General features: G+C 35.8%; 2 protein-coding genes across 5 annotated transcripts in view; both read right to left on the bottom strand.

The window, feature by feature from the left end:
• Positions 1 to 15,043, bottom strand: part of LOC142351028 (uncharacterized) — a 155,230-nt gene that overhangs the window by 52,520 nt on the left and 87,667 nt on the right. For 3 of the 4 annotated variants that reach the window (XM_075403084.1, XM_075403085.1, XM_075403088.1), the window contains 8 exons: positions 13,768 to 14,079; positions 11,624 to 11,968; positions 10,913 to 11,212; positions 8,505 to 8,804; positions 7,103 to 7,450; positions 6,475 to 6,774; positions 5,869 to 6,213; positions 359 to 709 (listed from right to left, as the gene is read on the bottom strand). In XM_075403084.1, the coding sequence (XP_075259199.1) occupies positions 359 to 709; positions 5,869 to 6,213; positions 6,475 to 6,774; positions 7,103 to 7,450; positions 8,505 to 8,804; positions 10,913 to 11,212; positions 11,624 to 11,968; positions 13,768 to 14,079 (2,601 nt within the window). The remainder of the gene's footprint in view (positions 1 to 358; positions 710 to 5,868; positions 6,214 to 6,474; positions 6,775 to 7,102; positions 7,451 to 8,504; positions 8,805 to 10,912; positions 11,213 to 11,623; positions 11,969 to 13,767; positions 14,080 to 15,043) is intronic. The other variant, XM_075403086.1, reaches the window with a different exon arrangement.
• Positions 1 to 15,043, bottom strand: part of LOC142351029 (proto-oncogene vav-like) — a 198,412-nt gene that overhangs the window by 149,679 nt on the left and 33,690 nt on the right. The gene's annotated exons all lie outside the window — the stretch shown is intronic.

The raw sequence follows: 15,043 nt of genomic DNA, 5'->3' as shown, positions 1-15,043 counted from the left end.
CTGTACGGTTTGGCTTATTGCTGATCAGGATGTTTAAACAATTGTTTTTAAATTTTAGTCCAACTGTCTTATGTTTTAGACCTGCAATAATTCGACATTGAGTGATTTAGATTCAAGCTTCCACTGTTTGAGGTGGAGAGCAAACAAAACTAGCTCAATTCAATTCTTTTTTAGTTCCTTTTTCAGCTTTTAAACTGAGCAAAATATACCATGCACAACTAATGTCGGACGAATTTCCCTCGAAAGACTGACGGGTCAAGGGTCGCAACAAAAGTAAGAAAGGGGAATTAAAAAAAACCAAAATGAGATCAATAATAAATATCGCGGATAATGAAAGGAAACCCATCATTTAACTCACCATGCTCAAGTTTCAAAGCATGTTTGTGGGTGTTCAATCCATCCTTGGTCTTCACTTCAATTTCAACGACAGGCAGCTCCTTCATTCTGTAAAGTTTGTCAGTGTCAATTGAGAGAGAACAACTGAGGACACAAGTCTCCGATTCCTTGTCAATATTCGAGACAGTCCAGTCAACCACTTCTACCAGCGGAGTATCTTCTGCATGGTCGTGTATATCAACTGATACATTGGGAGTATTTTCTTCTGTGTCGTGTTCGACAATAAACGGTAGCGTGAAATCAGACACCAAGACACCTTCACTTTCTTTGGCAACAGTCACAGTATCTTCAGAGTCGGTCTTTTTGGGCTCAACTGAAACAAAACAAACCTCGTGTCAAAAAGTTTGGATATTTTCCGCTTGTGAACCCCCCCCCCCCCCCAGCTTAGTGGGTGCATATTATTTGCACCCCCCCCCCCCCAGAAAAACGTGCCATATGTTTACAATGATTAAATGTGTAGTGGCACGTGCTCTGTAACTGGGGGGTGCATAACGAATTAAGGGGGGCACAAACGGAAAAGATCCAAAAGGTTCAACTTCGTTTTTTGGTGTACACTTATAACTTTTTCTAGATAGTCCAATTTGGCTCGGTTCACAGTTTTTAAACTGAGATTTGGAAAATCGAGAAATATAGCTGGCAGATTGCCAGAAAAAAAGCCGCAATAGCTTCGTAGATCCTCAGTCTCAAAAAAAACAGTGAAAAAGACAGACCAAAAAAATTCGGCTTTTCATTGAAGGCTGATATGTTATATTTTGATTATAAATCTGTATAAGTTTTTGCTGCCTCTATTAGCTGCTCTCTAATAACCTTCATTTAGAGTGACACACCCATTTGACCTCATCTCTTTGAATTAAAGTAAATAAAACTCAATTTCGAAGTGAGGAAGTCATTTTTGTGAGTGAGGTAAGTCAAGTGTGACCAAAAATTTAATCACGCAAATGAACAAAAAAACTCGCTCCACTAAGAGCGAAAAATGACGTCACGCACGCACTTCAGTTGAAATTGCATGAACGCAGATTGAAAAGCAGATTCGAAGTGGTTGTGACGTCATATGTTCGTAACAAAAATCGCGACGACGAAATGAAAAAACATAGCAGGACAAGTCCTCACGTACAATTCAAAGAATTTTCATTGACTAAACAGAAGATTAGACCAAGAACGGACTATGTATGGATTGGGAAAACCATTTGGGAAAAAAATCCGATCCAAAAAATCGAAAAATTGTAGAAATCAAAGTGAAATTGCCGCATGTGAACAAAAACCACTAGCGAGAAAGCGAATTTTTGTTCAAACACCGTTTTCTCACTCTACTTTAAATTTAGAGCGAAAAAAAAAATCACGCCGCAAAACCACTCGCTTTTTCGCTCCATTTCCTGTTTCGGCGTGACCAAAATCATTACTCCAGTTTGACTTCAAAAATCATGAAAATGTGTGAACAGATCTTAAAAAAAGACAGCGCCCCAATACAATTCAAATTCTTTGAATTATAAAAAACCAAGAGAAGGCCAATAATAGCCCCAGCTATCGCTGTGCGGCTATTAATAAACAGTACATCTTGGCCAACAAAATTGCTATATGACACAAAAAGAACAACTGCATGGTTTTAAGCGTGGCACAGTATATTCCCAAGTCTGCTTTGCAATATTGTTTGGAGCAACAACAACAAAATTCAGTTGATTTCAAAACAAATTATGCTTCAGCATTGGCACAAAAAAGTTGTATCATCAACAACCGAAGGTGAAGACATCATATAATAACTGCGATAGCTTCGCAGACCTGCAGACTCAAAAAGATAGTGAAAAAAAATAAGGCCAAAGGAAAGAAAATACAGCTTCTTTAATCATTAAGAGATGTGAAATTTCATTTCTGAAATATTTAAAATTAAATTACGTGTTATTTATTGCCTGGCCTCATATAGTCTTTAATTAGGGTGACTTATAATACTTAGTTGACTTCATCTATCTTCTTCAATTAAAGTAAGAAAATATTAATTTGATAGACGAAAAATCAATTTTGAGAGTGAAGTAAGTGACGTGTTAACCGACGAGGATTCACAAAAAACTCACTCCAATGTGACCAAAAAAATAAGTACAAAATTGATTGGAAGTGAACGTGACGTCATATGCTCATACCAAAAAACTTGAATGCGACACAAGTCTTGGAAAGAATGAAGACCACGAAGGAATCAAGTCCTGGATTAAAATCCATAATAGGCTAATTAATGAAATGAACATCAACATTTTTCCAGCAACATCCACCATTGACAGTTAACAAAATTCACAACCCTAAAGGCGCACAAAAGCATGAATAACTGAAAAAAACAGGAAAAAACTGATTTGTTCTCGAAAACTTGTGAAGTAAAAACAATCCAAGCTAACAAAACTTTATATAGATATTAACAGTACAGGTCCTTAGAATGCATATATCATACAACAACCTTGCAGTAATCATTGTGAGACAAAGTTAAAAAGGCACAAAATGAGAAAAATGGCAAACAAGTATCGTAAAAGTTAGATTAAACATATGACTTTCCAATAAAAATTGTAATCATAGCATACTACACAACCTAAGAAGCTGGAAAATATCGTTGATATAATTCATTAGGTTTAAAGGACGAAAAACAAAAAAGATATGATATCAAAACTCGCCACATTTTTTTCAAAAATTGATAGCAATACTGATAGTAATAGTAAAATTTTAGCTAAAACTTTGCCACCAAATGGACCAAACCAAAGTCCCACTAAAAGGCTTTGGCTGATATAGGCGACAAGATCACTTTAAGAGCAACAAAAGTAGGCAACACTCAAAAAAAATTTCGAAAATTAACAATTTCGAAGTCATAAAAACACTGCTATGAACTCAAGCCATTAGGCAATTTCACTTATAACTCTTTAAGAGAACTGTTATCGATAAAATTAAATGATAAGACAACAAAAATAAAAAAACAAAACCAGTTGGAACTCAAAAATTAATGTCAAAGCCATAGAAACCTTTCTCGTTGAGCTGAAATGCTTAAACCACTTCAATGAAACCTCATTATCAACGTAACACAACTGTAATTAATGATGCGACAACAAAAGACACATTCACAAAAGATTGACAGAAAATAGCCGCCGTTCATTCACATAATCCCAAATAGGATTTAAAAAAAAACAGAAAAAGAAATGAAAATTGATAATTGTACAAACAAATTTTGAAATGCAATCTCTTTTCTTTTAATTTTGTAGATGAGTTAGTCGGTTGAGAACATGAGGGCGGCTATTGACCAAAAATAAGGACAGAACAACATCAACAACATCTTTCAAAAACTAATAGTCTCACAGTCACAAAAGGCATTAGCTGAGAATTGGAGCCAATAACTAATTTCACCTATGCCTCATCATCAACCGATGAAACCAGTCATTTATAACACAAGGTGATAAAACAACAAAATGAAAAACAAATACGCGTAAAACTCAAAAATTCTCCAATATTTAAAAAAATATATGCGCCAAAGACAGAGAAACCAATAGCTTTGAACTGAAACATTAAAATCAAATCAATTATACTTCATTAGCAACCGAAAACACTTGCGATTACTGAGTTTGAATAATAAGACACCAAAACGAATAAAAAATAAAGGCGAAACTCGCACAGGAAATATTTGCTTCAAGCTTTTGAAAACAAATTCTCTTACAGTCAATAAAATCACTAGCTTTTAATTCGAATCACTAATTATGTTTACTTATGCCACATAAGTAATCAATCAAACCAGTCCCTATTGAGACTGATGGATAATGACAGATACAAATTCTACTAACTTCAGACGAATTGTTCTCAAACGACCTTTGAGAGGTTGGCTCCGGTAGTAGCCATCTGGGTTTTGGGGATGCTAGCACTAGAGAGGGGGGGGGGGGGTTAAGCGGATTGCGGTGTCCAGCTTTGGGGAGGGGTTCATGCGGTAGGGGGTAGGGTTGTGAGAGAGCTGGACGAGAGGGGGGTCAAAATAGCCATGTTGGAAGAGGGGGAGGGTGCACCGGGTAGTGTCGGAGCGTTGGGGGGGGGGGGGGGGGGGTGGAGACTCAGATTAAGAACCACTCTTCAAACTCTGAAATTATCTCCTCAAAACAGATTCGCTGAACCGCATTCTTAGAGACTAGTAAGGCGTAAGAGAGTGGCTCAGCCTTTTAACGTCCTCCGGGTGCTACTTTTTATTGAGTTTTTGAGGACAAAAATGTCAAATGGGTCATACGTAAAATTGGTCAAGCAAAAAATCGCATAAAAGAAGACGACATGACTACTATAATTAATACAAACTTCAATTGAGAACAATTAAATAACAAAAAATACGGGCATAAACTAAAAAAAATCTGTAATAGTTTCCGACAAGAAATAGATTCATAATCATATAAGGCATTAGCTGGCCATTGAGGCATTAGCTAGTCCAAGCATTAGCAAATAGGCACGGTTAGAACACAAATACAGCATTTTAAAAGCGCTCAAGAGGGGACACGACATAAGTCAAATCGCTGCACGTGCAGAAGTATTTTCTCAAAAACCAAAAATCTGTTCAAATGCCAAATTCTCGCTGCATTTAAAAGGTCAGGCTTCAAGTCTGCTCGCTTTTTCGCTCCCTTACTCCTCCAGCGTGACTAAGACGTCAATCATTGTCTGAACAGATCATAAAAAAGATAGCACCACAAAACAACCAATCATTTGGGTTGTAAAAAGCAGAAAAAAGTACAATAGTATCTTGATCTCGCAGATTCTATAAAGCTAATTAAAATGAATTCAACAATGTCAAGTATAATTAGGACAATTTAATGACAATATATGATCTTCTGATTTGTTCAATAACATAGCCGTGAGATCGCCGAAAAATTGCCGCCGTTGACGCACTTGATGCACATCGGGACTGAAACAGAAAAAAAAAGAAGAGACAAAGTAACCGAGTTTTTTTCTGTTTTTTCTTTCATTGTCAAAAAGTGTTATAATTTGGCGTGCAGTTTCAGTTAAACTATACTTAATTCAGCTTCTAAACTGAAAGCTAAGAAGCTTAATACCAATATAAGCTAGCAAACACTGTAATGGACTTTGATAACCTATTTCTCAACGACTTAATGACCGGTCTTTATCGGTTTATCCCGTCTCTTTTGATTTTGCTCTTTTGACTTTGGCCGTATTCACTGCATTGCGCAATTCAATGCACGAAAAAATTTAAAATCCATTCAGTTGAAATAGTGAGTGAAGTGAGTCAGAAGTCAAACGTGAAAATCGTGAATTATGTAAAACCAAAAACGCGATCAAAAAGTAAAGCGAATTTAAAGAAAAGGAAAGCACCTAAATTATAGCCGTTTGAGAGGCTGACGGCGGCTATTGATGAAAACTTGATTTGCTGATTTGTTCAATATAACAAAAATCAGATAATACCGTTGCTTCGCGCTTAATATTTTTCTAGCTGATTTTGGGCGAAACAAGAACTATTGAACTCACCAGGTTCAAGTTTCACCGTGTGCTTGTGTGCGTGCTCTCCACCTTTGGTCTTCACTTCCACTTGAACAACTGGCAACTCCTTCATTTTGTACAGTTCATCAGTGTCAACTGAGAGCGAACAGCTCAGGACACAAGTCTCCGATTCCTTATCAACACTAGAGACGGTCCAGTCGACCAGTTTTATCAGTGATATATCCTCTGGTTTGCCTTGGACTTCAACGGATACAGTTGTGTTATCTTCTTCTTTGACAACAACAAACGGCACCTTCATTTGAGTTAGCAACAGGTCTTCGGGTTCTTTGCAGAGCTGAACAACTTCATCAGAGGTGGTCTCCTGAGGCTCAACTAAAAACAAAAAAAACTTGTTTGAGCTTCAAATTGGTGTTCTTTATTGGAATGGACCGGAAAAAGCGTCAACATCTGAGAAAGTACTTCAATCACAACCAGCACAAGCTCTCTGAACAAATTGAACCATATTTGAAACCATATTCTGTCTGCATTAAAACATTTTCATTTGACGTTTAAGGAGAAACAGAAGATTTTTTAAGACAAGAAAATTATATAACGAAAAGAACGGCAGCCACTTAAAGTAAATTAGAAACTTACAAACAGCAACTGCCAGTTTATGAACAAATTGTTGTCGTCCGATATCAACAGTAATGACATAATTCCCACCATCACCAGAATCGATGTTATCGAACACCTTCTGAACAACTGACTTCCTCTCATCTTCATTTGTAGTCATGGAGAAGTTGTCAACTGGCTCATCGTTGTGAGTGACACTCACTCTGATTGGCTCATCGCTCTCATCCAATGAGAGGCCAGGAGGCAAGTTGAACGCCAATGAACAAGCGGAGTGTCTCAAAACTGCAACTTCTTCAGTGGTCACTACGGGCTCAAGTGGTTCTAAATAAATTGATATTACAGACGTTTTTCTACATGAATGGACTAGGAGGCAACTGGGTTTCCTGAGCCTAATAAAGAACTTCCTCAAATATCGTGATTTTAAACAGCATTTCAAAATTCTTTGTTGCTAATTTGCGCACTTGAATAAACTCAAGTGTGGAAATTGGAACAAGTTCAAACATGATTTAATGGAGTCAGATTAATTGCTACTGTTTGAGAAACTAAAAGGTTGAATTTTGTTTTCATAAACTGATTACATCATCTAAAATGGCTTGTAGTGTAACAGTTGCAAAGTAACACAGCAAAATATCAGCAGTTACATTATTACCTAGTTCGAGCTTGACATGATGCTTGTGAGATTTGAATCCATCCTTAGTTTTGACGTCAATTTGAATGAGAGACAACTCCTTCATTCGGTACAGTTCATCAGTGTCAATTGAGAGAGTGCAACTAAGGACACAGGTCTCTGATTCATTGTCAACATTCGAGACAATAAAGTCAACCAGTTCTACCACCGAAGCACCGTGCAGCTTGTGTGGAACCAACTGAACTGATACAATCGGAGTATTTTCTTCTTTGTCAACAATGAAAGGCAGTTCAAAATCAGCAACGATTATTCCATCCGTTTCTTTGGCAACGTTAACAATATCTTCAGACGCGCTTTTCTCTGGTTCAACTGAAGCAAAACAACATTGTTGGCAAAATATGTTAAATAATTTTTTGTTCATTTTTGATGCATTCCTATCAATTTAGTAAGATGGTCAAACAGTCTATAATGCACAGCTAGAATATATCTGCTTTGTTCTGATTTCTCAACGTTAATTAAAGGGTTACTTATTGTGACTAACATACGAATGCCCAAAATGCGATACATCTAAAAATCCTCAGAAAATCTAGAAAAAGGGAAACTTTGTGAGTCGAAAAAATTTGTCTTTTGACGTATGAACAACAAAGAGACAAAAATAAAACGGAAATTCAGATTTCAGAAATCAAAATCAAATGTTAGCAAAGACCAATCGATGGTCAAAACCAAAACAAATAAATGACAATAAAGTATAGAGAAAATCCAAGCATCAATCAAATTTGTGACTTTTTCAAATGAAATTATAACATCAACATGAACTCTTTATGAGATTCATCATAAACAACACTGACTCAAAAATATGATGTGCAAAACAAAAGCTTCAAGGCTGTCCAGTGAAAGAAGATAAAAACACTTTTGAGTTTCTAATTAATAGAGACAAAGTTATTAAAAAATAGTTATAAAAAAGTTAAAAGTCATTAAAAATATAAGAGCAAAATTTAGTGCGAGCTGAAAGGACATTTCCTGTCTTATTGTGGGACTGTTGGGCATTAAATTGAGCCAAAGACAGACGCTCATTAAATTTAAAAAATAACAACGCTTTGAAACCCATAATTTTTTAAGTTTGTATCTCACAGCGGAATAGAAAAACTGACCTTTTAACAATTTTTAAAAAGAAAATTTTGTGAAATTAATGCTTAGATTTTTTCAATAATGGGAAATGATCATGATGAATTATTAATGGCTTGATTATCTTAAGCACAATTTGACAATAATATTAATGAACACAGACAGTTCTGTTCATTGATTAGACTAGATACTTGTTTCAAACTCCGTCTTTTAGGGTGAGTGTGATCTAACAGAATCCGATAGAAAATAACCTCAACTAATCGAAAATTTTCTTTTAGGGAACAATTATGATACGCACCAACAGAAACGGATAGCTTGTGAACAAGTTGATTTCGTCCTATGTCAACAGTGATAATATAGATGCCAGAGTCCACATAGTCAATTTCATCCCACATTTTCTGCACAGTTGGTCTGTCTCTCTCATCAAAAGCTTGCACCACGTTAAAGCTGTCAATTGGCTCATCATTGTGAGTGACATGCACTCTCATTGGTTCTTCGTCCTCCAATGAAATGTTAACTGGCAACTTGAAGCTGATTGCAGTTGAGGACGTTCTCAAAGCAGTCAGTTCTTCGCTAGTCACGATTGGTTCCACGGGCTCTGAATAACGAATGACAGCTGATGGACAAAATTAAGAAGAGTATACAGTTTTTGGAATAATTTATCCAATAGCGTGGAAACTTTCTTGACAATACCGCCCCATATTCAAGTAATAACATTGCCCAAAAACAGCAAAAATCACTAATAAGAGAACAATTTTGAGCATGTAATCAGTCTCAACTTTATTGCCGAATTTTATTAGTAATTAATGGAGACCAAATTCAAAGACTCTATTGTTACTGTGAACAGTACTATGGGTATTTGTAAAATTTATCACCAATTAGGCTTTTTCATTCCAGTAATTAGATACTGTAACCGTGGGAATAGGTGACGTAGAAACGAGTTAATTATAGAGTTGAAACTAACTACTTATGGCGTGGAAACGATAGACGAAAGATTGTCCCAGGTTTTCACGATAGTGCTTTGTGGAAAAAGGGAGCATATATAACCAACTTTGAAGAAATTCTGAATTAAATTAGCCTAGTGTCATCTATTTCCTCAAACACTCGAAACTCTATCCTCAAACATGGATCGTGGAAAACCCTGACAATATCAAATATTTATAGTTGGTTTTTCGAAACTTGCTGCGTAATAAAATATCCGAACTAAAAAAGGGGAAAAAAAGCTCAACAACAATTAGTTCAAAAAGCAATGAGTATGAGAATTGGAAAAAATCAAAACACCTAGTCACTTCTGCACCGTGAAATCTGTATTTGAAAGCACGACAGACAGAGCTGATATGAAAACTATGACCAGCAGATTCCCCAAACAGAATACTATCCACCTAGCTAGAAAGAGCCATTTGAAACGATATCGTTTCCACTTTGCAGGTGGGGTTATTTGTTTCAGGGGCTGTAGCCTAGATAAATTTTTCATTTTCTTTATAGGTGCAAAAACATCAGACGGAGGTAGTATTGGAACCGCGAACTTCTGAGTCCCAACCCGTCACCTCGACCGAGGCATTAATCACTCGGCTATCAGGGCCTTGTCACCGCCTCTTTAACAATCGGTTTTGTTCGAACAACGAATTGTATTTCGGAGTAAAAGCTATTGAAATTATTCAAAAATAAAGAAGTGCATGAAAAAGTCACTTCAGAAGTCAAAGATTATTCTAGAAGAAGAGCGCAAAAAAGCAAACAAATATTTGCTTAAAAAGAAACACACGTTTACAATAATTGATTTTTATTTGAGTGCAATTAAACATTACTTGCTGTACTTGAACGCTCATCAGCTCATTGAGCCATAAAACATTGGCCCAGGGTCTTTCATGAATTGTCCCATAAAAAGCTCGGATCTATCCTGTTTCGACCCCCCCCCCCCCCGTGTTTTTTTATGACCCCCCACACCTGGGGCCATAAAAAATTTATGCTCACAAAGCTGGGGGGGGGGGGGGGGGAAACAGAATAGATCCAAAAACTCTTATATTTGACTTTTCATGTGCAGCGTTTTAGATCTAGATAACATTTCGGCAAAAAAACTCTTAAACATTTCGTCAAAAGAATTAAAACTCCTTACCTTACAATACTATTATCGAAAGATACTGATGCGGAATTTTCTGCAAAAAAACGTATTCGTTCTTTTCTTAGGTAAAAATTAGCGGTTAATATTTCTTATCCAATTCCTGTAAAAAATGCACTTTTCTCTTTTTATTTAAGAGTCTGCCATATGTTGGTAGCCAATATTCTAATAGGAACTTCATTGAAAGGTCCTGATTTCCCATTTCTAAATGCGCTGAGGAATTATAATTAGAACAATGGAAGCAGGCCTTCACTGCCCAGCTTAAATATTTTCTATTGTTATGATTAAATTATTGTTTATAGTTGGAACCCACAGAATACTGAAAATGACTTATAACAAACACAATCATGGTTGATATTTTTTTAGATGCAATGGTAAGAGTTGCTTTACATGTGAGTCATACCTCATTTTTTGGTACAATATTACATCAAGATATTTCACCTCCTTGACTTCCTTAATATAAAAGAATACTTGAAATGTAAAAAAAAACAACGAATCACACGCTCAGCCAGACAATGCATTTAAAATCAACAGGTACGAGTCCTTTAAGACATAGTTATTTCAATGTATATGAAGTGAACGGTGCTTACCAACAGATACGGTCAACTTGTGAATGTACTGTTGTCGTCCGATATCGACTGTAATAGCATAGTCACCAGCATCAACTGATTCGATTTCCTCAAATAATTTATGAATTTCAGTTTTGTTTTCATCAGAGGTCTCCTTCATGTCAAAAGTATCAATTGGCTCATCGTTATGAGTAACAGAGAACTTGATTGGTTCGTCTTTATCATCCAATGAGACATCAGTTGGCAACTGGAAGGCCAATGAACAGGGAGAATGAATCAATGCCTTCACTTCTTCACTAGAGACAACAGGCTCCAGTGGTTCTAAAAATGACAATCGTTGTAACTGAGGAAAAAGCAACCAAGAAGCAAACGTTATCGCGGCCGAGTGAAGTTTTTTATGCGCTAAAATTTTTCATTCTGATCCTATTAATTAGCAATAAAAACTCGTTGGCCCTATTTAGAAGGTTATTCCAAATTTCATAAAAGTACCTTTATTCTTTTTAATATGAGATAAATGTTCCAAATTGCGAAAGGACATCGCAAGAAGTAAGATCAACGCTATATAAATTACAGCTTTGCTTCTATAAAGAAATAGTGGACTAACATTTCTTGATACTGTATAAAGCGAGAACCTTTTAATTCGATTCCAGGTAATATCTTATCCTACTGAAATTTGAAAAATCAAGTTCCACTGTGTCAAAATCAGAAAGCGTAGGAGATCAATTTATTTACCCAGTTCGATCTGGACATGATGCTTGTGAGACTTTAATCCATCCTGGGTCTTGACTTCCACTTGGACAACAGGCAACTCCTTCATTTTATACAATTTGTCAGTGTTGACAGAGAGAGAACAACTGAGGACACAAGTCTCTGATTCCTTGTCAACATGCGAGACAGTCCAGTCAACAAGTTCTACCAGTGAAGTATCTCCCGACTTGAGTGGGACCTCAACTGATACAACTGGAGTCTTCTCGTCTTTATCAACATCAAACGGCAGCTCGATGTCAACGAGTACATTTTCTTTTTGATCGATGGGCAAGGTGATTGATTTCTCGGAAACACTTTCTTCTGGCTCAACTAAAACAGGCAGGGTACTTTTTGTTTAAAAGTACAGAGAAAATCGTATTGTAACTATTTGATGTTTATGGCTAGGAAGGAACAACTTCATCTCTGTATTTTATTATATAGCAACTAAAGCCATGACTAATTTCTCTTTGGTCGTTAAGTTCAGACAAAAGGAGAGGGATGATAACAATGGCTGCTATTTATTTTTCACCTCTAATGTTTAGAAAATTTTTAGTCGACATAAACGTCCTTTGGACAAAGAAAAGGGAAATATATGGATAACCTGCTATTCTCAAAATTCTACGAGTTACAATCGGGATATTTGAGTTCGCAATCAACAGACATCTGTTAAATTTTAAATGCCCCATACGAAAACTATCAGAGAACTTAAGTTTGAGGCTCGATTTAGGTGCACTCTAATGATTTTCATTAGTGACAAAAAGTTAAAAATCATGAAGAACGTGTTCAAACGTCCATCTTTTGTCTTCGAGATCGGCCAAAAATTTATCGCAAAAATGACCTAATATCTGAGGATAGTTTACTTTATTCTACAAATCTTTCAAATACAACGGAGGAAAATTAAATCAATTGGCGAATAAAACGAAATCTGATCTTTAACATCGGAAATTCTCTCCTAAACAAAAAATGGATACATCATGATAAAAATAAAGCAATAAAAACAATATATTTTAAGGAAACCATTGATACGTGAATAAAAACAGAGAAAAAAACGTGCTTCAAAATTTTGAAAAAATTAATGTACCAAATGTAACGTCTAGATGGTGCCTAGAAATTTTCAATACCTCGTTAAAAAGTTCAGTTAATTGAGTGAAAATCACTCGAAAGACCAACCAACAAAAAACTAACAACAGCGGCAAAATAAACAAAACCAAATTAAAAAAAAAATATATTTGGTTTATTTTGCAAATAAAAATGACCTATCGTGAGGTGTCAAACGTGAGGTAAATCAGGAGTCAAACGTGAAGGTCGTGAGTAATGTAAAACGAAAAATAAAACAAAAAATAAAGCTAATTTAGAACATAACAGGACAAGTCCTCGTCTATAATTCAGAAAACTTTTATAGAAAAACAAAAAATGAGAGATAAAAAGGACTATTAACGGATTGCAAAAACCATTTGGAAAAACGTTCAATCAAAAAATTGAAAAAAAACAGTAAAATTTGGTCAGATTGCCGCATGTGAAAAGACTACAAGCAACAAAACGAATTTCCGTTCAAGCACTGTTTTCTCACTCTATTTTAAAAGTGGACGAATCATTAAAATGAGTAAACAAATATTAGAAAAAAGATGGCGCCCCAATTCAATTAACTTTTTTAAATGGTAAAAAAGGAGAGCATCTGATAGATAGCCGTTGAGAGGCTGACAGCGGTTATTAAAAAACTACTTTAAATTAACGCACGCCACAAAAATTATCTACTAGCTTAGCAAATATGGATGATCAAAATCACTCAATTTCTCTTCTCTTTCACTTTTGTTCACCATATTGAACTAAACAATTGTTTTCAAGTGAGGTATAGACTTTTATATTTTGTTTCAATGACATTTAATCGATCAAAAACAGATCACCTAGTCGTAAAAAATTGATGAGATCAATAATAGCCTTGTTATCGCTTCGCGGCTATTAAGTAACCAGAAACAGTGAGTTCTAATTCAATATTAATGACACAAGAGAAAAACCCTGTTACACGGATGAGATTAAGGTGTGTGGATTACGTAAAAAGTGGGGATTTATGTGTGATAAGGTGATAAATAGAATTAAAGGAATAAATCTTCTGTGTAAGGTTCACTCACCAACAGATACGGACAGTTTGTGAACATATTGTTGTCGTCCAACATCCACAGTGATGACGTAATTGCCAGCATCCGTTAGATCAATTTCGTCAAAGATCTTTTGAAGAACTGGCTTCAGTTCGTCACCGACATTATTCCTGACATCTTTTAGATCAAAGTTGTCAATTGGTTCATCATCGAGAGTGACTGTGCACCTGATTGGTTCGTCGCTGTCATCCAATGAGATTTCAGATGGCAAGTTGAATGTAAGTGCAGTTGGCGAATGTCTCGCAACAGTCACTTGTTCGCTTGTCGTAATTGGTTCCAAGGGTTCTATGCATAAACAAGGGGACTGACTTACTACACTGATCATTAAATGGAAAACATGTTAGGTTCATTTTAAAAACCAAAATGGAAAACAAAACCATAAAAAGATTACTATTGAGGCATTATAAAAAATTCACGAAAATACGAAAAAAAATCGAGTTTTGATAACTGCAATGCTACCACGGGTTGGCCCATCTTAGATACCATACTTAAGATCAAATATGGTTCCATCCACGGAGGGCCAAATTTCCGTGTAGGATCTTACTTACCATGGTATCCAAGTTACCATAAATGGTCGGGTGTATGATATCTAAGATAGCCATTAATGAAAACCCTATGGTATCCAAGATCACCATTAATGTAAAACGTCGGCGCATTCCAGAAATAGCAATTTCGATCTAACCGATTCAACAAACATAGCTGGCAGATTGCCGGAATAGCTGCGAAAGAATAGACCTGCGTGCCATGTAATAGAAACAGATACAGATCTAAATTGAAAAAAAAATCGACTCCACTCAAAAAACTAGGCTAAAAAACATTCAGCGATAAATTAGTAAAGCTTGTTAAAATTCATTCCACAGAAGCCTCTTAATAGGGACCGTTACTGCACATATGAGTTCTTTGACCTTAAACAAATTCAATTGTTTTAAAGTGCAAAAGTCATTTTATTGAGTGAGGTAAGTCACGTATGATCAAAATCTAATCACGCAAATAACCTAAAAACTTTCGCTAAAGCGAGTGAGAAATGACGTCACGCGCGCAAATGCCGTTAGTGAGAGGAAGAAGTCATTCAGAAAATTTGACTTCTTCAGCTTTGCTGTGTGAACAAATGTAAAACGAAAAAAGACCGTCAGACGACGAAACAAAAACAAGAAAAAGCAGAATTCAGACATACGAAACAATGAAACATTTTGCAAAAAAGTGGTCAAAAAATATTTAAGACTGCATTTATGAAAAAAATTTATCTGTT

Source organism: Convolutriloba macropyga, chromosome 12 (assembly GCF_964194025.1).
Source record: "Convolutriloba macropyga chromosome 12, txConMacr16.3, whole genome shotgun sequence".
NCBI classification, from domain to species: domain Eukaryota; kingdom Metazoa; phylum Xenacoelomorpha; order Acoela; family Convolutidae; genus Convolutriloba; species Convolutriloba macropyga.
The sequence above is the reverse complement of the archived record's forward strand: the minus strand, read 5'-3'. Positions and strand labels throughout refer to the sequence as shown.